The following is a 22327-nucleotide window of genomic DNA, read 5'->3' as shown; positions in this document are numbered from 1 at the left end:
GGGGAGAAATCGCCAAGTTAATTTTAAAAGTACTAACTTATAGCAGTACGAAATACTTGATGAAAAAAACATTTGAATTAATTACAGTTAAATAAATATTTTACAAGATAAATCCATATTAAAGGAAAAATTTTGCTTTCATTGCTTTCATTGTGAAGGTGGACCTTCGGGCTGCATGTTGACTTTGGCTTCCTGTCGCTTGAAGCCACAACGCCCCCACGCCGGTGCGGTCCGCGCCGCTTTTTCTTCCCTGCCGGGGGCACCAACGTCTCGTCTTGTCTCGTCTGCTCCGAGCAAATCAAAGAAAGTCCAGCTTCACTTCTGTCGCAATGCTTTACTCCCCTCTGAAGAAATGCTTTAATGAAATAAAATAATTTCATTATTTCTAAAAGAAAATTCAAACACTAGCCCTACTTTAATAAAGAATAAAATAAAAAAACACGTAAATAAAAATGTTTGATTCAAACCAAATATGAAAATATTTTATTTGTTCATTTTTAAATCTGAAAATCTACCTGTATATTTTTTTAATGTCAGTTCTAAATTAAAATGGGGGGGGGGGGTACGGGGGATGACTTCAACCAAATAGCCATGGTTAGTGTTAAGACATGTTTTTCTTTTATTTCCTACATTTAAGGTACTATATAACAGTACATTTCTAGACAATGCAGAGAAACAAAACTCAAAAACTTAGAACAGACATTTCTGGTACAAATAATTAAAGAAAAAAGGTGTATGTACAAGCGGGAAATGCTGCGTTCCCTTTTTCACTTTTGTGTGCAGTTTCAGTTCAAATGTTGCAACAGGACAAGGCGTGTTTAAACGTTGATTAAAAGCAAAATGTCAACAAACACCGGGAACCGCCGTCGAGTTGTTATTCCTGGGAAACAACTTTTCGGGCTGGGAAAAAGTGCCTGTGTGCCAAATATCCACTCGGGATGTTTCTCCTGAATGGAAGAATTTCAGGAACAAAGGGAAATTCCCACCAGTCCGCAGGCACTACAAAACTTCAAGGGTTTAAAAAAAAAAAAAAAAAAAAAGCAGTGGTTAGCAAAACTTGCTGGTGCCCCCCAATATTCCAAAGTTGTCGTCCTTCACGCTGGTTCCCAACATCCCAGAACGTCCTTTGGAGAATTTGCTACGTTAGAGCGGGGCCACAGTTTCCAGTCCGGCGCTTCGCTCCAAGTGGTGCAGTTCCGCTTTGCACATGGCGGGGGCGCCGCAGCCCAGAGACGTGACAACCGGCGGCTCCTCGTCTCCTACGCGGCAAAAGCAAAAGCGGTGAGGGTGCGATGACTCAAGCGGTCGCGGCCAGCGAGCTTACCCAAGCCGGACGAGGACGACTCGCTCTCGGCCAGCGACGAGGAGTCGGCCTGCTCGTGGGACAGGCCGTCCATCAAGGGGATGGACAGCTCCGAGGACGGCACTGACGACTCGTAGATGCCCGAGTCGCGGGGCGGCGGGCGTTCGGGGGGGGCGGGGCCGCCCGACGCTTCTGCAGAAGGAGCCTCGTCCTCGTCCTCGTCCTCGTCCTCGCCGCGGAGGACGCGCGGCGACGGCGACGCTTCCTCCGGGTAGGTTAGCGAGGACGTCCTAAACGGGAGCCAGAGCAGCAATTTAGACATGCGACCTCCCCCAAAGACCTTGGAGGAGTCGAACAACACGACATTTTATTTTATGTAGTTGACGCCAAGTGGAGTCCAATGATGGAAAAAAATGATTTTTTTTTTTTTTTTTAAGAACAGTGTAGTGGAGCGGGCCAGCCCGCCAAAAGGGAAAGTTGACTCTTCTACCAGTCGATTAATCAGTAGCGGTTGCGAGCAGGTTGGAGAGTGTCCAACCCATCATTTTTGAGGGTTTCAAGAGACTGTTTTTTATTTTTTTTATTTTTTTTACAGCTTACGAACATTCCCCTTGTTAACATTTTCTTTAGCAAACATTTGTCAGGTGCCTAAATGTGTCCGCCTTCCAGCGCATTGGCATTTCTCTCCCTCCCAATCGACGTGAAACTCCAACATTGCCCACCTAATCTTGATCTTCTACTCAAAAGCTGTGCTGACCTCACCACGCCGCCATCTACTGGCGTCGCTTTGTCATTACAGTGCTTTTACAAACCCACGTCACGGTCAAACCGGGCGGGCGAATACAATTCCCTGCGTATGTATTCACCTGGAGTTGTGTTGCAGCCTGGATGGAGATCCCTGCGGAAGGGCGGGAGCGGGAGCGGGAGCGGGAGCGGGAGCGGGAACGGGAGCGGGAACGGGAGCGGGAACGGGACCCGGACTCAGGCTGGGGGCGAGGCTGAGCTTGAAGCTGACGGCGGAGGCGGGGGCGAGCGAGAGCGAGTTCTTCCTGGGCCTTGCGTCGCCGCTCTCGGGCGTCTTCGCCAGCACCCGGTTCAGAAGCAGGCCGCCGTCGGGCCGCGAGGACGAGGAGGGCGCCTGGTCGTGCCCGGGCGCGGCGGGAGGCGGCGGCGAGCAGGGAGCGGCGGGCTTCTGGAACCAGTCGGGGTTTTGGCTGATGTGCTGGTGCATGTTGCAGATGGCCACGTAGAGCGAGCGGCCCGACTTGCTGCGGAAGTAGTTCCTGCGCGAGATGTTGAGCGGCTGCGAGTCGCGCTCGGCCAGACCCGTGTGCCCCGAGTGCAGGCGAGCGAACAGCTGAGGCAGCTGGTCCATCAGCTTGAACCTCAACACACACACACACAACAGAGTCACTTTTTAATGAACATTTGTTTTTCAATAGAAAAATGTGAAAATCTACTTTTCCAAAAAAGAAAATCCTATGAATAATTCCTTGACATTTTGCATACCTGGGAGCCAGGCTGAGGGCGGTGGGGATGTCGTTTTCGGTGGAATAGTCGAAGTAGACGGCCATGTAGCGGTGGAGCTGGCCGGCGGGGCCGCCTTCTTCGCTCTCCTGACACTTGGCCTGTCGCAACTTCTCCGCAATCATGGCCACGCCCACCACAAACAGGTCGCCGCCCGACCTCCCCGACGCACAATCCGTGTCGCCGCGGCGACCCACCGGCGTCTTTCCACGCCGGCTCTTCCTCTCCACGAAGTAGCTGCGGAGACGGAGGCAAAGCCAACGACTTCAGCGGGTGCTGTGACGGCCAACGCAAACATTTACAATTTGGAGTGCTTTTGCACCATCTAGAGGCAGGATGACCAAGTACACGTTTACGCAAATGAAACTGTCGTGGGCCCCTGGCTGATCTAAATGTCAAGGTATCGTCCATGCCACAAAATGTAGAGGAAGAAGAAGCAGGAGGAGGAGGAGGACGAGGAGAAGAAGGAGATGAAGAAAAAAAAAAGAAAAAACAAGAAAAAAAAAAAAAGAGAAAAAAAAGCAAAAAGAGAAAAAAAAAAAAAGAAGAAAAAGAAGAATGAGGGAGAGGAGAAGGTACCGAAGTCCTTTGGAGCAGACGGCGATGATGAAGTTTGCTTCGTCCAGCTGGCGGCTGAGCCACGCCATCTGACCTTCCCTGCACATCTCCAGATGTTGCCACAGGTCCAGCACCACCTGCCCACCGAGATGATTGACAGGTGAGCGCGAGGCGCGAGGCAGGAAGCCCCGCCCACCCCGGCCGGCCGCGCCCTCTCCGCACCTCGCAGCCGCAGAAGTCCTGCAGGAAGTACGCGAAGCTCTGGATGACTCCGGCGTGCTTGGCGCCGTCGCGGTCCGAGTAGCAGATGAAGACTTTGGGGCGGGGCCAGGGCCTCTCGCCGCTCAACGCCGCGCTCTGATTGGACGACTCGCTGCTCTCCTCGTCCAGCTGGCTGTAGATGTTTTCTAACGGGGAGACGGCGCCACGAGAATTCGACACTCGCAACGACTTCAACCAAGCAGGCGCTTTGCTTTTGGAGCGCCTCCGCTAACGCTTTGAAAACGCACTTCCTGCTCGCTCGCCATCATCGAGGGGTGAGCGCTTTGACTTCTGCGTTTGCAGTAAGACGTTTGTCTGTTTTTTGTTTTGTTTTTTTTCCTCTCACCTTGCTGCTTCTTGCGGCACATGATGGTGAAGAGCGTGGCGAAGGCCGACATGATGACCAGCGGCACCGTGATGGCCATGGCGCGGATAGGCCCCGCCCATGGCGAGTGCACTGGAGCGAGACACAAAACGCAGCCTTCGTCAGATCAAGCAAAGCGCACAACAGACCTTTCGGTCATTAAGATGAGCGATATACTGTGCAAGCATCCATATTTGGTGAAAATATTTATATATATATATGCTTTTTAAAATGACATGGATTGTTGTACTATCTGAATGAATTGTATTGGACGCTGACAAAAATATTTATTTGTATTTTTTATTCAAAAAATGGATTTAATTATATCAGTTATTCATATAATTTAAATATCGTGTTAGATATTTTAAAAGGTGTTTATTACTTTATTAATCAATTAAAATCACAATTAAATGTATTTGGTAAAAAATGTATGTCGCTTCGGTGATGAATGAATGTGTAGTATAATTGTGTCTGAATAAAAATCTATAGAATATTTATACATAGAAATATCATACAAAATCATTATATTCAAATTTAAAAAAAGACAAATCTTTTAATGACATGTTTGTGTACATTAAAAACAGTTAAATTTTTTTTTTTTTTTTTTTTTTTAAAGTTGCGCTTGGTGGAGTCGGTCAGCTCACCTTGGCTGACGTAAAACTGCGTCTGCCTCCTGGTGGCGTTGCTTTCGTCTCGTAACTGCCACCCAAAATGAATTCAACATTACAAAGGCGGCGAGCATGTCGGGTGACGAGCGGACCGTTTGAGTACCTCGATGGTGTAGGTCCCCGGAGTGACGTCCTGCAGGACGCACGTGGTTTTCAGCTGCTTCCCGTCCTGCCGAAACACAAATTTAACATGAAGCCCACTGGAGAGCGTCGCGGCGTGCCCGCTGGCGCGCCCGCCGGCGCGCGTGCGCGTGGCCGTACGGGCTTGCAGCGCTGCAGTCGGAAGGGGCCGTCCTGCCGCAGCTTGTAGTAGACGTAGTAGAGGTGGAAGGCGAAGGAAGGCGGGGCCTGCTCGAAGCTGACGCGGAGCTTGGAGCCCAGCTGCGACACGCTCAGCGTCTTCGGCTTCCAGACTGCGACGACAAAAAACAAAAGGCATTGTCTTATTTGGACGCCGTGCATTTGTCGGCGTCGGGCGCAATCCTCACAGCGACTGCGACCGCTACTTTTCCGGCGGAAAGGAAGCGCTACACACTGACCTTTGTGGCTGACCAGTTGCTTCTGCACCAAACATTTGGAACAAAACAGGCCTACTCGAGTGTATCAATCCGAACAATTTTCACGCGTTATCTAAAAAAAACAAAACATCCGGGCTTCCAATCTTGAGGCGACATCACGTCGTCCTCCCGTAGAGTGAGGAAAAGGTTATTTGACGATGCTTCTCGGGCACGGCAAGTCAGATTTGTGTTCAAGCTATTTTCAACACTTTCAATTGGTCGATAATGAGTCAAAAGAACAGACCAATAGCACTGACTTGTTTAAAGCGGAAATCAATTTTTTTTTTCAAGAATATGTTCCTAGCAGGGCCACTAGTTGAAGCACAGCATTCTGATTCATTTTGCGTTGGTGGAATATGGCGTTAAGCAGCAAAATGCAGCCGTTTTTAGCCATCTCTGGGGGCGGCCATTTTTGTCACTTCTGTCGACTGAAGATGACCTCACAACTGCTCGGGGAACGTCCAATCACGGCTCAGCTTCAGAGAACAGGTCAGCCGTGTTCAATTGTTACCTGAGCCCTGATCACTTGTGATGTCATTTCCAGTTGACAAAAGTGACAAAATGGCCGCCCCCGGAGATGGCCAAAAACGGGCGCGTTTTGCTACCAAACTCTTACTCTAACTTGAAAAAAGGAAATTGACCATATTTGGACACACCCACCAGCAAAGTTATAAGATATGACTTCACCACAGTTTCAAGGAAATGGAGGTCAGCTCTTTGGAATGAATTGCTCGGAATTGTGATCCGAGTACAAATGGAAATTGATGAACATTTAAAATGAGGAAATTATTATTTATTTTCACATGATCCGCCAAGCAAACACGCGCGCACGCACGCACGTTTTACGGGTATGACGGCAACGGCGAGGAACTCACATGGTTTACAGACCAGGTTTTCGGAGCCCAGCAGGACTTCGCAGGCTGCAACGTGACAACACACCCAGGTTAAAAGGCGCGCCGCGCACGCACGCAAATTGTGCTGGCTCGGCGCCAGCGCTTACAGTTTGTCCTGAGGAAAGACGGCGGGAAGAAGCTGTCGTTCATCAGCGTGGGGAAAGGAACGACGCGCACCATGTAGTCGGTGTCGAAGCTCAAGCCGCTGAAGGGCTGACTGCTCAGCTTCTGTGTCAAGTCAACCGTTTGGAAATAATACACAAGTTCATTCTTTTGGTGAATCGAAAAGTCCAAGAAGCGAGAGAAAAATTCTTCTTTTTTTTTTTTTTTTTTTTTTTTTGTCTTACCGTGTTCTTGTAGGAGAAGTTGAGCTGTCGCGGGTCTTTGAGGATGAGATGCTGGCATCGTTTCCCGTCCGGATTCTTGTCCTCCAGATACACGCGGAAGCCTTTGATGTGTTCGATTCCTGCGCAAAACACATCGGGAACGTCAGCCGGCCATCCGCGCCTCCCTTGTCGCTAGGCAGAATTGCAAGTTCGATGCAATCACATTCTTCTTTCTGTAATACTGTTCAACGACAGGTTCTCCGTTCGTCAGTAAGCCGCGCTAATTAGTCGTTCTTCGCAGAGGATAAAGCATACATGCCTGTGAGGATTGTCATATTTGTCTCCATTTTTGTGAATGTGAGCTTTTTTTTTTAGGGTCACAGTTACAAAGAAATGACAAGGTGGTACAATGGAGGGGCGGGGCTGAAGTTGTCCTGCGAACTTGACGCATTTGGAGGCGGGCTGGCGAATATGCTCATTTGAGCGGCTTCCGAGTCCGGTTGGTTTCGCAGGATCACCGTGTCAAAGTGGCTGACATGTTCTTTCCTCGTTTCCTTGACATAGCTCCTCCCCTCCCCTTCCCGTCAAATTGCGCTTTAGCCCCCCCATCCCCCTACCTCTGGTTCCCCCACCTGCCCCCCCCCCCCCTCACCCCCACTCTCTTTCATCCCTCCTCAAAGCCTCTTTTGACTCTTGTAATGAGAGCTTTCCATGCACGGGACATGTTGTTCTCATTAGCCAGACAGCAGAACAGGTTTTTCCGTCTCCAGGCAGATTCTTGGGCACCTTTCCCAAGTCCTTCTTTGCTTCCTTCCTTGCTTGCTTGATTCCTTCATGACCTATTTTCTCAGGCTTTGACTTAAGCCGCAGTTGCTTCCCAAATGTACAAGTCAAGAGCTGTAAGGTGGCCAAATCTGCATCCGGTGACGTGCTGTGCTCTATTGGATCCGGCCAGCCAATGAGCGAAGAGTCACGTGACAGAAAAATGAAAAAGTCGCACCCAGTAAGTGACATGGCCTGAAAAAAAAAAAAAAAAATCAAAGCTGCTTACTGACATTATAACGCTTAGCAAATTGCCAAAATGTTATTAGTGATGAATTTCATTGATGCATTACAGAAAAAAATGGCAATAACTAAGGGTGATTAAGTTACATTTGTTGCTAGAAGTTCAATACATACAAATGTTCTCAGCCATTACTGGCGCCAGGCAGAATTTTAAATTCAATCAAACAAAAAAAAAAGATCATTTCTACAAAGAGTGCTTGCAGCGTTCGCTGCTTGGGGGCCCCCAAAAAAAAAAAGAAAAAAAAAATGTGACGTTGCTTGTTGCTAGGCAGAATTCCAAATGTAAGAAATTTTCAAGCCACTTTTCTCAGCTCCTCCTCCGGGTATCCCGTCCCGGTGCGTTGAGCCCACCGCATGAGCCGGGCTTTTCCAGCGCCGGCCATCTTTGTGCCAGCTGCTCTGCATCCTCCGTGTTGTTGGGGGTCGCCCGCGGCAACGCCAAGCCATCGGGTGCGGGGGGGGCTTCCCTCGCGGCCGTCTCCAGCCTGCGGAGAACGGCTCGTGTCGGATGTTCTCGGGGCGGACGAAAGACCGTGGCCCGGCCAGCGAGTGCCACCAACGAAGATGCTCGCGGCCGGGCTGTGCCAAGCGCTTCATTGGAGACTCGTTGCGGCCGCCAAAAGAGCCCTGCTGTCAAAGCCATCCATTCTTGCCGCCATTCGTGGGCCGTAAATACAACTATTTTCGCTGGGCCGATTGTCGCCCGGCGAAATCCCAAATCAGTCAAGGGCTGGGAAAGCACACGCCGAACGGCTCAAACGCCGACGAAAAAGCGTCAAATGATTTCGTTTGTTTTGGGGCGCTGCGCCGCGCCGGCCCGTCGGGCAAAAAAAAAAATCACAAGGTCTTTTGAACTTCTGAAAAAGCGCGGCGCTGAGTGAGCAGCAGCGGACAGGAGGAGGCCGGAGACGAGCGGCGCCGTTGTTCGGCCGTGGCCGGGACGCCAAATACCCGCGCAGGATTTTGGGGTCCCTCCGCCCGAAAACAACGGGCCGCATTGTCGCAGACACCGAGCCGGCGTCAAGTTACACGCGCGCGCAGACGCATTCCTTGGCGCTCGCTCACGTGGAGCTAGTGAGTGGCCATCAAAGGCACGGACGGGCATCGACGTCCTTACGTGTGAGCCGCCGACCGAATATTGACGGCTCCGAGTTGAAATGCGCTTTTCGGTGCCTTGCTGTGCATCGTGCTCAACATTTGATGAAAATCAAAAGGCCACGGAAGCACATCTTCAAATGAATTTCAGTCGCCATTGCCGAGAAAGTTAGAAAAAAAAAAGAAACACCTCAGGATGGCGTTTCGGGGTTTAAAGCAAATGTTAAGCTTTCAAGGCGGGGTTGGGGTGTCGGATTCGGCTTTAAAGGGCGTTAGGTTTGCCGAGGTTGCGTTAGGGTTTCAAGACAGGGCGGGGGTTTCAAATTAGGGCTTCAAGACAGGCTTTGAAGGTCAATTAAGGGTTTAAAGTAAAGATTGAGCATTCAAGATTTTTTTTTTATTTAGTTACTTTTAATGAGTTGTCAGAGTAAGTTCTGTATTTGTATTTTTTTCGGAAATGCTTCCATTTACTTCCGTTGAGTGCATTTAAAATCCACCACCAAAGCGCCTGCGTTAAATTCATCGACAAAGACAAAAGAAAACAAGGCATTCTCACGCTAATGATTGGTAGTTTTGAAAACGTCAAACGGAAAATAGTTTTCTCGCTCGTTTTCGTCTTTTCAAAAGTATTTTTGATTTTCACTTATTTTGTTAGGAAAATGTTTGTTTTTTTCCTCAACGTGCGTTTTGGCGAACTAAGATGCACTTGGAACACACAAACGTGGACGGACGTCGTCAGCGTACCTAGCGGACTGGCAGACCAGTGGACCACGACTCCGGCTTGGTGGTCGCACGCCAGATGCGTGAAGGAGACGTTGGCCACCTCGTGGATGACGTGTTTGCCCGGCGGGGAGTTCAACGAGCAGTCTGGAAAAGACACAAACAAACATTGGCCTTGGCGCCACAAGCTAACGTAGCATTCCACATTCTTACACACCGTCATCGCTCACTTGACAAGTGCCAAAGCACTGAAACACTGGCCGAAGTGCTCGGCCAGCAAGCACAGTCTTGATAAAACCCAATTTAAAACCCTAGCCCTGGCTTGAAAGACCCCTTTCAAAACCGAACCACGTCTTCAATCCCTACCTTGAAACATGAAATCTGTATCAAAACCATCACTTGAAACACCTGTCTTGAAACCCAATTTCATAAATAGAACTCTGGACCGAAATCTTGACACCCTAATCCTTAACCCTCTTCAAAACCTTAACCCAGCCTTTAAATGTTCAAAACCCGAAGCCTTCCTTGACGCCCTAACCCTCGGGTCACCCATATGATGCCCCAGGGCGCCAGGTAGCCCTCAAGGACGACATAAGTAGCCCGCGGGCGGGCCTGCTCTACAAAGAGCTCACCACCAGTGACGGGACATTGGGATTTTCTTGGAATGTGGTAGAAGTGACCATTTCAAAAAGTGTCTCGCAACGCACACCGTGAACAAATGGAATCTTTTGTGCGGTTAAAGCCCAGGCTGCTTGAGGAGTGGAGCGGAAGGCGGGCGGGAGCTCGGACACGACTCGCTGCTCCTCTTTGACCGAGGTGGAGAAGAGGAGGAGGAGGAGGAAGAGGAAGAGGAGGAGGAGGAGGGGGTGCGTCCCGCGGCTTACGACGGATGGCGGAACACTTTCAGGTCGGCGGATGCGACACGAGTCACTGATCTGCTTCGGAAAAGACGAAGGAGGAGGAGGACGGGGGTCACGTTCAGGGCTGAAGGAGAAGGTCAAACAGATGCTAAGCTAATTAGCATAAAAAATGACCAGAGAAGGTGGCCTTGTACTAAACTGGCACAATTGGGGGGCCCCTCAAAAGTTGAGTTTGGGACTTTGCATTGACGTTGGTTTTTATTTGGTTTTGACTGATTTTTCAAGGACACGCCCATTGTCGTCTGGTGTTCCACAAGGTTCAATTCTGGGGCCTCCGCTGTTTTCCAGTGTATCTATCATAAGACTTTTATTTGGCAATGTTTACTTTTACACTTGTCGAATGTTAAAAAGTCACTTAAAACAAACAAGGTCCAAAGTAATTAATTGGAATTTTCAGGTTGGATTTTGTTTGACGCTAAGGACATTTTCTTTTTTTTTTTCTTTTGTCTTTTTAAACCGACGCCATCATCGGCGTTCATCCGTGACCGACCGAGGAGGTCAAAGTGCATTTCGTCTTCTTCCATGACATCACAGCCAACACATTCTTCTTCTTCCGAGGGGAAGAAGGGGCAGTGAGGTGTGTCGGCGGGCGAGGAGACTCGCACAAAGCGTGATTGTCATGGAAAGGCCGCTCTGAGCTGCACGCTTTGGATTCAAGTTTCTTCCGTAACACTTTTGCTCTTTCATGTTTGAGACTTGAGTTGCTCGAGAGCCGACCTTTGAACCCGGGCCTGCGCCCTATTCGCGACACCTCGACCAAGGCAAAGTGGAAGAATATACCTCCTTTGTTGCTGTTCTTAGCTAATTCATCGTAATTGCCCTGCCTAGATAAAGTTCAACTATTGGGTGGCGATGCGCATTTCAGTTTGCGTCCGACTTCAGATCAAAAGCAGGCAATTGCATTTGAAAATTGTTTTCATGACGGGGGCCATAATCGTGGTATCGATACTCATCCTACAAAATCGATCAAATAATGAAATCATTTGATACCCTAATTTGAAGCCTAGAAAAGCTGCCTTGAAACCCGAACACAGCCTTAAAACTGTGCCCTGTCTTGAAATCCTGATTTTGAAACCCTAAGCTTTGCTTGAAACCTTAATTTGAAACCCAAACTCTGTCTTGAAATTGTCATTTGAAGCCCCAGTTCAAAACCTTAACACTGTCTTGAAACCTTGATTTAGGACCCTAATGTTGACTTCAAATCCTAATGTTTGCTTGAAATCCCGTTTCGATAAACCCTCATTTGAAACTGGAACCTTTGCTTGAAACAATTTCAAATGTTAACGTGTTCTGGAAATCCAAGCTTGAAACCGTAAGCCTGTTTTAAAACCCGACTGTAATTTCATATCCTAATGCTGGCGAACTAGATGACAGTTGACAACAAACAACAAGTTTGTTCCGGCCATATTTTAAGTGGCTGAGATGAAAAAGGCAACGTTGGGATTTGAGCACGCACGCACGCAAAAGAGCGCACGCACGCAAAAGAGCGCCGCGAGTGTGCGTCTCGCTCATGGTCACGGACAAAAGGGCAGCCGGCCGGGAATCGGACACGGCTCAGGAACTTGACTTGCACCCGCCAAAGGACAAAAGCGGAGGAAGCGCGGCTCTCAAAGTCTGCGTGTGTGCGCGCGTGCGCGCGCGCGTGTGTGCTAGGGGGCATTTTAGGGGAACGTGAGGGGTGGAAAACATTGATCCTGAGCTCTGATTTCACTTTTTAGCACTGGAAATTGAACTTTTTTTTTTTTCTCTCAAAACATCACTACGCTACTATTCATATACAGGATATAAGAAAAAATGTTTTTGAGTTTATTACTGTATGAAGACATCGTCATTAACTTTGTGTGTATTCTTCTTCTGCCAATTTCACATTCAAATGCAACTTTTTTTTTTTTTTTTTTTTTTAATTCAAGAAGTCTGACATTGAGAATCAGTGCACTATGTAGGCCGGATTGTTAACTAACTTCCCGCCATTTTCAAGGCACTTCCTGTTTAAGAGCTTTTGGACCCACCTGTCAAAATCCACAGAAATGTCGCAGTCTGTGATGTTATAATCATCAAACACGCGCTCCTCTTCGCCAGGACATTAAAAAAAAAAAAAAAAAAAAGAATTTTGTCTCCCTCTTTGCGTTCCTTAGTAATTACCAGTTGAACATGGGTTGGTTCCCGACCCAAAAGCGGAGAAAAGGTTCATTTTGGCAACACAATCGTGTCGAGCAAAACAAATCTTGCGAACAAAAATGTACACAGAAAGGCGCGGCGAGCGATGCCGACTCACCGCACGGCTTCATTTGAAGGTCTGTGGCTTTTTTTTTTTTTTTACATGCCGTTTGCCATCGGCGCCATCTTTTCTCACAACGGTGACACGCACGTTCGCCTCGCGAGCCCAACACACACGCCACCGTGCGTATGCGTACTCTGTTCGAGTGGAAGGCGCCTAAACGTGCTGACGTTTGTCTCCCTCATAATGACGAGGCCATCTCCACCGTTTCATCTTTGTCTTCTACTCAAAAGCTGTGCTGCTGAGCTCAGCGCCACCTGCAGATGTCTTTTGACGCGTGACACAGGGCTGTCGCAATTCATCGAAATTCAGCGACAATTACGATTATCACGCTCCACCGTTACAAAATGGGCATCATCGTAAAAAAAAAAAAAAAAAACGATTATTAATATGCATTTATGTCCGTTGGTTTACACAAGGAAATTGTACATTTGCACCTTTTCTTTTAGAACTAATGTTATACATTTTGTTTGGTTCAAAAGGAACTTACATAATTAGAGTGTTTCAAAGAAATGGACTTGCCTTTTACTAATCGTGATTTCAATGATCCTGATTCCTATATTTCCCTCCCCCCCCCATAATGGAGCAGCCCTAACGCCACATTTCGGACATTGGCGGTGTGCAAAAGCGTGATCACGTCAACATAAAAGAAAAGCCAAACTCACTGTCGCTTCGGAGCGTGACGGCCAACCTGCGACCTCCGTCGGCCCCCGGCTGCATCTGTGTTCACCAGACAAGCAAAACATTCATTAGCATTCACACGCAATCGGAAGGACAAAAAAAAAAAAAAAAAAAAAGATTTGACACGGCCGGGAAGTTTGTCTTCAACGAAAAAAACAAAAACTTTGCAGATACGGTGACGCTGAAAAAGGAGACTTGAAATGATGACGTGGCCGCCCAGGCAACATGGCCGCCGGGTGCTGTGCGAAAGGCAGACGCGCTTCGTCGCGTTTGTCGCGGCGCCGACGGCACAATTTTGCAGGGTGTCGGTGCGAAACGCTCGCGTCTGGCTGCGCTGCTCACGGCACCTTGGAGGCACTTTTACAACCTTGACCTGCTCGTCGCTTTACACACGCACGGGCACGCGCACACACACACACACACCGTCCAGCTTGTTAGAGGTGTCAGACAATTACAACACACACACACACGCATGCACGCAAACACCTGAAAGCAATCAGACAGATGTCCCACTGCGTGTGTGTGTGTGTGTGTGTGTGTGTGTGTGAGATGGCCATTAGCAGCCGGTGTAACTCAACAGTTGGTGCGCGCATGCATGTGTTTGTCGTTAAGAAGTCGCGAAGACCCTCGTTGCCCTCGAAGCAAACGCGCACACACCAAAGCCATCAAACGAGCCTTTGATGCACCCGCCACACACACGAAACATACACGCAAGAAAAACGGTCGTCACGATCGCCGACGACCACGCAAACAAGACACGAGCGCAAACACGCACAAAGTCAAATGTTCACACCGAGGGATGTGCCACTCCAAAAAGAACACGGCCCACGGCCGGCAGAATTCACAAACGGGCCCTGGAAAACGGGCAAAGAAAAAGCAGAACGGGGACGCTCACTTGGACAAAGCCCTGCAAACGCACACAAAACGGTTGCGCAATCGGTCCTCGAGACTTTTCCGTGCGTCCTCCCGCGATGGACATGTCCACCGAATTTCATGTGGAGCTGTCAAACTGGCATCCAGGGCTCTTTTTTTATTTCTTTTTTGGCAACTTTCAAAAGGCGTCCTTTGGAGTGAGTAACTTCCCGTTGGTTTTCAGGCGTCGGCCCGTGACAATTTCTTTCTGCGTATGTGTCTAATCACCTTTGTGTTGACTGGTGTACACAGGCGTCACATTTGAGCAAATTCCCAAGACGTTTGTCAAAATATGAGCCCTGGCTGGAATTTGCTCAAAATGGCCGCAAACACCAACATTTGCTGAACCCTTACATCTGTATAAAAAATTTTTTTAAAAATCATTATGATGAGAGGGAATGGCTAAAGAATGGTAAATAAAGCGAAGCAGAATTTCCCTGGGGGAATCCCAGTTGACTTCCTGAGCTAATCAGCCAACTAATTGCAGGCTGAGCCGGTGGAATGGCGGCCATTCATCACAGCCGCGCCGCCGGGGCAGAAGGCCGACACTGGAGGGGGAAGCCACCACCATGGCCGCAGTCGAGCGAGGGAGGCAGGGAGGGAGGGGAGGCAGGGAGGGAGGGATGACGCAACAATCAGCAGAGCTGCAGGGAAGGAAAGAGGAGAAGGAGGAAGCTGATTAAACAGGAAGCGCTTCAATTATGTGCGTCCAGCTCCATTTTGTTTGCCGACTCGCTTCCAGATGTTCAAGCCCGACGAAACTTTGCCGTGAAATATTTCTTTCGCAAAAAAACAAAACAAAACAAATCAGAAGGATTGACACACACAGTCAAGCTTGCGCTTTTGTTTTGGAGTAAACGTCGTACATCAAAAGCCAAAGAAGAAGCCAAACAGACTACGGCTTTGCGAGTCAGCCGTCACGCGCCTGTCTTTGGGGAAGCCGCTTCCGATTGGGCCGCATTTGGGACGATTCCCGTGCAGGAATTTGTCAAGTACCAGCCCATCCTTCCAACCAAAATGGCCGACTTCCTGTTCCTGTTCCATTTCTCGCAAGTGACGTCGAGCTAATTTCATATCCATTGGCAAAAGTGCTGTCTCGGGGTGGATTTAATACTTCTTCCATTATTTCCTAAGGGGCAAAACAAGAGGATGACGCTCCACTGTTTTTTTTTTTTTTTGGGGGGGGGGTTGCTTCATATATTTGCTGTAGTATGAAAATAATGCGGGTGCACTTTGCATTCTGCTGGGAGGAGAAAAAAAAAACGTGAAATCTTCACCGGAATGCGGGACCTTCCTTTTTCCTGCATTTATTTTCCAGACACATCTGGAGTTGTCATGAGGTCGACGAGCCCGCACACCCCCAAAGTGCGTGCATACGCGTGTGCGTTTGTGCGTGTGCGCGCCTGTGTTGAAAATAAAAGAAACATTCAAAGTTTAGCTGTGATCAGCAGCTGTGCAGGAGGAATTAGTCCGCACAAAAGTGAGGTGCAACAATGCAACCTGAAAAAAGAAGTGTGAGTGCGCGCGTGTGCGTGCGCGCGCGCGCGCATGTATTCAGCCAAGCAGAGATTTCCCACCAACAGGAACAAAACCTGCAGCTTCCACCTCCTGCTTGACTGCTCCTCAATAACCCCCCCCCCCCCCCAACAGTCCGACTCCTGCTGAGATTCGGACTCCTTTATCCCCCAAAGCGGGGACCAAATCCATTCCTGACATCCGCATGGAAAGAAGAAGCAAAAGTTTCAAATCAAACCATCCATTAAATAACAAATGAAAACAGCAAGCGTCAAACTGATTGGGGTCCACGAACCGTAGCTCGGGGTACGCCAAAAGAATTTGCAACAAATAAAGTGCAATCAAGGACTACAAACAGGGACCAGGGAAGCTTTTGTGACCCCGATTTCTATGATACTTTTTTTTTTTTTCTTTCCCGGAATAATTCCCCATCATCTTCCGACAACGTCTGGACGGCGAAGCCCGCCTAGACTTTTGCCGCACGTTTCACACGGGAAGGACGGCGAGGTTCTCTGATGCCAAAAACAGACGAGCCCGCGCGGCACGGCGAGTCCGGACAGCCGGAAAAGCTGCCTGGAAAGTTGCGATTGTGGCCAGGAGGAAGCCGGCTGATTTTCCCCGCGCGTCCCCCTGCAGATGTTTTGCACACACGCAGACGAGGGGCGAAAAAGAGAAGCCGCGGGATCATCCGGCTTAGCTCAACACAAAGGGATGTTTTTCCAAGGGCCGCTGTTTCAGGTACAGGTGAAAGCAGGCAACACGATCCAGGAAGCGGGATATCTTTGCCGGGATCTAAGCGGGGGGGCCGGCGGGGGGCTTAGTAGCTCAGATCCACAGAGACCAGTCGCAAAAGATGGGGAAATGATTGATAGGGAACGATTCTTCAAAAACCAGGCCAAGTGCTTCCCCCCCCCCCCCCCCATTTCGAGTTCAAGCGTACTACAAAACTAAAACATAAAACAAATCCATGTTGTGCTTTTAACCAAACCAAATTTGTCTTACAAAAGTCAGCTAGCTTGATGCCATAGGTGCTAGCATTGGAGTCGTGGTAATTATAAAAAATGTCGACAACCTCGCAGCATCAAATATAACAATACTGACAGGCATATATTCTTTATCCTCTCCTGAAGAACAACCATAGCCGTGTCTAATCGAAACGTAGTGTTTGGTCGCCATCATGTGGCACATATAGGCATGTTTGATTTTCCTTTCTACTAGTCTTTCCTGGCAGCTAACATAGATGGATTTGTCTTTATCATACGAATCACTCGGGCAAATTTCGGAATGACTTGATGTGATCTCATGAAGAATGCAATCGTTTGACTTGAAAATGGAAATAAAAAAAACACCAAAAAAAAGCAGGCCGAGTCCTTTCAACATAAGTATGTGGCACACAGGCAATAATGCTGTATGTTGATCAGAAAAAAGTCACATCGCCACCTACAGGCCTGGCATGCAAATAACATTCCTGAATTTATTGGGCTGTTTCCTAAAACCTCACACTCTTTTTTTAAACATACACACGCACACACACGCCTCTAACAACTTCACACCTGTTAAATAGCAAAGCCTCAAACCCCCACATTGAGCAGCCTTTGATGTGTGTGCACGTGTGTGTGTGCGTGTGTGTGTTGGTGTGTTTGGGTGGGATGGTGGCTGGGGGGTTGTTGCAGGAAGGAATGTTTCAGCGGGTAAACAGTCTGAAGCTTCCTGTAGACAACACTTCAAAGGCTAAAAGGGGAAATACGGATAGCGCGTGCACACACGCGCACACACACAGGCACACACCTCAGAAAGCACTCACACTCTTACTCAGCCTTGACATAGGTGGGGGGGGGCACATTGGGCCACAACGTAGATACAACAAAATGCTAATTTGTGGCATTAGTAGCAAGACAGTCATTTTACTAGCTGACCAAATTATCCGACAAATGAGGAGTGGACTAGTGTACTCGTATCAAAGATGTACATAAATGCTCAAAGCGGTTTGAGCGTTTACTCAGCATGCTTGAAATCCAGCTTGAGCCAATGCAAGTAAGTAAAGACTGCGAGCTAACATGAGCACACACGCACGCGCAAGGATGATGACCTCACCTGCGTGCACACGCATGGGAGATGACAAACACACACGCACACTATTTAACCCCTGGAGCAAGGAAAACTTGGAGTGGAGATAAAACAACCAAAGTCAAATCAGATGGGGTATTTTTTGTCTTTAGAAAAAAAAAAGAGAAAAGATTTGTTAAGTTTTGGAAGTGCATGCTTGCCAAACATATGTTTTAAGCCAGCGCAGCTGCAAGCAGCACATGTCACAGGGGTCCACAGTGATCCTTGTGAGACCCCCAAAAGCAAGTGAAAGCCATCAAATGGCAGGAAGTTGGCTTTTTTTTTTTTTTTTTACTACCTGCAATTCACCCCAAAGCCACAAAACCACTGGTGCAGGGCTCAATCCGGCTTTCAGAACATAGAACGTAGAACATGTACAAATGACTTCAAAATGTTTCGACAGAACAAAGCGTCACATTCAGCAACAATCACAATATACTGTAATGGCATTCCCAATGGAATTGTCCACATTCCACCCACATGAAGAAAATACATTTGACAAAAATATAACAATCTTGGGTAAATGACACACGGGCCGAACTGAAGGCAAAAGAACAAAAAAAAATGTATGTAACGTTAACAAACATGACAATGTCTTCAAGGTTGCACCGCAGCGACTCTCTCTAAATCGCCAACTTTTCAAGCGCAGTTCGGACTCGAAAGATGCGCAATAGACATTCTTAATATTGTCCCAAGCTTCTACAAGGTTACAGTCGACAGAATTCTAACAACACACGAGCCGAATTAGAGGCCAGAAACGAGGTGAATTTATGAAACAATTTTTTTTTAAATGACAACGGCATTCACACGTCTGCACCGCAGCGAACAATATTTAAATTGCAACTTAAAAAAAATATATATATTGGAAGGAACGCAAGACAACGTAATTGTCCACATTCTCACTGCAATCGGTTTCACTAGATTTCAACAATGTTGACTAAGATTACACCAAGGCCGAATTGAGGGCAAGAAATAAGGTTAATTGATGACAACGTATTTTAAAACGGCAACAATTTCGACATGTTTACTCAGTGGCGACCAATGTTTAAGTGGCTACCTTTTCAAACAGAGTTCGGCTTTCAAGGTACCCAATAGTGTCATTGATGGACCTCCCCGACCACGATTACAACCGATTTGACAGAATTGCAACAACCGCGGCCGGCAAGCCGAATTGAAGAACAGAAACGATGCAACCAAGTGGCGGCTTTAAAAAATGACAATCGTGTCGACACGTTTGCACGGCGCCAACCAATCTTTAAATCGCCACTTTTTCAAGCGGGGCGTTCGGCGCTGAAGGTAAGCAACAGACTCCGACAGGTAAGTTGTCACATGCCATGTAAGAAGACCGTTTTAAAAAAAAACGCCAATTTAAGTTCAATTAAACTTAACTTGCACCTAACTAATGTGTGGCAAAGACGACAATTAAATAAAAATGCGGCGACACCTGAATGTGTGCACGCCTCGCTGCGCGACAAGTTACGCCATCACCAACACAACTCCAAAATGTGTGTTATTATTTCATTGTATTTTTTGTTGTACCTTGAAGCCACACCGTTCCTGGTTGTTCCTCCTGTTGCCTGAAAGCGTAGCCCCACAAGAAACATTCCACACGAGGAGTAAAGCAGGGAGACACACGAAGAGGGAGCGCGGCGCCGCCATTCCTCTCCGAAGTCTCGACAACTTCTGCAGCCCAAGCTCGCCCACGCCGCCGATGCGCGTGCATGTCTATCAGCGCGTGCGTGTGCGCGCGTGAGAGAGCGCGAGAGAGTGAAGTATTTGGACCCCCGTGTACACGCGGTTCGGCACTCGCGTATTTTTTTCAAATTTTAAGATATTTGGGGGGCGGGGAAGCAATCATTATTATCACTATTTTTGGGGTTATCATTTTTTTCAATGAAACTGAGAGGGAATAGCAGGGGACTACTGTCCAGTGGTGCCTTGACCTCCAAGTTGAATTTGTCCTGTGTACACGCTCATAACTGAAAACGAACATACCTTTGATCATCTTTTCCATTGAAATGAATGGAAATGCCATGAATCAATTTCACCTTGCGCCCCGAATCACCAACAATTTTTTGCAGCGTCTTTTTAAATAAGAAAAATAATACTACTCTATGGGATTGTATTTATAACAGAGATGTTCTATACCACTTTTTAAAAGACTGATACGAGTAACTGTTACCAAATATTCACTGGAATACCAATACCGATTTGGAATACCGATATCCCTAGTGCATTTGATACAATTTCAACTAACATAGCGGCGGATAATTGTGAAGCAAGACTTTATTTTATTTTCTGACGCACAATGAAATCAAAATCTCACGACACAATATCGTCCCTCTACTAAGGCCATAGTACAGTGTGATTGGATTTCAATTTATTTAACGGAATTTGTACTTATTTAATGGCATTTTCAAGTATTTTCTGGCTTTTCTAAAAAAATATTTAACTGGTTTTGATTCATGGAAAAATGGTTTAAATGTTTCGAAAATACATATTCAAAGCTAAAAATAACAAAAACTAACGAGAGTGTGTATTCCTGTGTGTGATTGTGTCTTTTTGACATAAATTATTCCCCTATTTGAACAATAAAGTGTGCGTTTGCTATGTAAACCACACTCAATCCAGGCGGGTGGAGTTAGTTGCTTTATTTGTGTCTTTAAAAAGCTTTTCTTTTTTTTTTTGTTAAATGACAAACTTGAGACATTGATCATGAGGCGTATATGTACATTACAACACGGCGTCAGTAAAGTGCCCAACGGTCAACACGAACAAAACAAAAACTCCCAACAAAGTGACCCAAAAGATCATCAGTAAACATTTTCTTCTATTTGTTGTCCAGAAACTCGCTATATTTATCATCAATCACCATCACGTCTTGCTCTTGAATCACAGTTGACGTGGTAGTTGTTGTAGACTTGTTGTCCCTTCAGGGGGTCGCAACATGGCTACCACTCGCATTTGTTTGGTAATCTTTTAGAAAATAGCGACCACACATTTGGCAGTGGTGTAGTCAGGTTCCCCCATTTTTTTGTAATCTCTTGTGCCACACAAAGCAGTCATTCCCAACCACTACTCATCCAATTTTACCTAATTGAACTTTATTTAGACAACAAATGTCTTCGTTGGTCTATCCATGCCAGTGAGGTATTGTGACAAGCAAAACTTCCACTAGATGGCAGAAGGTAAATTATTAACCTGCTTCTGTCAACATAGGGTTCCCCAGTTTTTTAAGGTTCATGCTTGATCACCGTAACATATACGCTAATGCCATTAGCATGTCAATGGCGTTTTGCATTATATGCTATCATAATATGCTAGCATTAAGATAGCGGACTTCCATCAAGTGAAAATGACATGATTTGGTTGAACCGTTTGGGTGTTGAAATACACAATGTTCAATTCTCTTTTGTGTTAGGTGTCAGATTCCCAACAAAAGTCAACTGGGAGAGAGAAACCACTTGCAGCAAGTGCACTTTGCTTTTGTCAGTGAGGCGTCTTTCTTTCATCAAAGTGGCATTATTCAATTGTTATAGGTCTCCCATTTCCTGACACCGTGGTGAGAACAGGGGCTGTGTGTTTTAATACTTTCGAAGATTTAAAGCATGCGGGAGGGGCAAAACTATTTTAAAATCTTTTTTTAATGATCTCTCTAGTGTTTCCCAACCTTTACTGAGCCAAGGCACATGTTTCACATTGTAAGAAAATCTCATGGCACACTATTTCACAGAAGGTGAAATACACACACACACACACACAAGTAATTATGTACCCTCTGCCGCCTTGTGGAAGATGTGCTATGACACATTGGCTGGCAATCATTGCTCTGAATTTCACATTTTCATGGCGGGTGGGTCTGCAACACATCCCCGCCAGAAACGGGGGTTCATTGTATAGCCGAGCCCCCCCACAATAGCGAACATCGCTGAGTAATTGATGAGGCCCTCAAAAGTGGCTATATTGTACTGTAATTGCCACATGATGGTGTCAATGGGCTGTCACTAATATAGCGCTTTTCTTGGGTACTCAAAAGCGCTTCACACTGTACCTCATCTACCTACTGATGACGCAGCATCAGGAGCAACTGGGGGTTCAGTATCTTGCTCAAGGATACTTCAACACGGTCACCATGGCCGGGGATCGAACCCACAACCTCCGGGTTGGGAAACGACCACTGAGCCATGCCGCCCCAATGAGTGTCAATGAGTTACTTTTGTCTAAATGAGAAAGATAAGCCCTTGCCACCTAAGCATACTGCGGGGGGGGGGGGGGAAAAAAAAAAAAAAAAAAAAATCAGCAAATAAGCAGGGGTTAACTTTACTTCCTTCGTCTTACATGTTTTGTTTGCAAGATTTTTCTCACGTAAAATATGTGACTTGGCTCAAATGCTGACATACGGATTTCAGCCTCAAAAGTGCAACGTAATAATCGACTGCTTTAAAAGCACTGCAGAATGCTGACAAACAACCAGGGAGGACTTTGGAGAATAAGACTCACCTGTGAACAATATGATTATGAGAAGAAATAGGAAATGAGAAGGTTGTATATCTATAGTTGCCAAAGTATAAAAAGCAT

At 47.1% G+C, this 22327-nt stretch overlaps 1 protein-coding gene across 3 annotated transcripts; it reads right to left on the bottom strand.

Annotated features, from left to right (window-relative positions):
- Positions 1–595: 595 nt before the first annotated feature.
- On the bottom strand, positions 596–19464 carry LOC147142698 (interleukin-17 receptor D-like). Of its 3 annotated transcripts, none has more exons than XM_086041319.1 (16): positions 19289–19464; positions 13201–13255; positions 9362–9484; positions 6479–6597; positions 6239–6359; positions 6114–6158; positions 4943–5094; positions 4785–4850; positions 4658–4712; positions 3996–4106; positions 3611–3795; positions 3410–3525; positions 2813–3067; positions 2170–2688; positions 1325–1593; positions 596–1259 (listed from the first exon to the last, which is right to left on the bottom strand). In XM_086041319.1, the coding sequence occupies exons 1-16, from the start codon at positions 19406–19408 to the stop codon at positions 1144–1146; spliced, it is 2427 nt and encodes an 808-aa protein (XP_085897445.1). In that variant the 5' UTR covers positions 19409–19464; the 3' UTR covers positions 596–1143. The 3 variants fall into 3 exon arrangements, with proteins under 3 accessions (XP_085897445.1, XP_085897446.1, XP_085897447.1); XM_086041320.1 differs by lacking the exon at positions 19289–19464 and adding an exon at positions 14112–14748; XM_086041321.1 differs by lacking the exons at positions 9362–9484; positions 13201–13255; positions 19289–19464 and adding an exon at positions 6777–7022.
- Positions 19465–22327: the final 2863 nt, after the last annotated feature.

Source organism: Filicampus tigris, chromosome 9 (assembly GCF_054856515.1).
Source record: "Filicampus tigris isolate MCC_2025a chromosome 9, RoL_Ftig_1.0, whole genome shotgun sequence".
In the NCBI taxonomy this organism is placed as follows: Eukaryota; Metazoa; Chordata; class Actinopteri; order Syngnathiformes; family Syngnathidae; genus Filicampus; species Filicampus tigris.
Note: the sequence above shows the minus strand (reverse complement) of the source record. Positions and strands in the feature narration are given on the sequence as shown.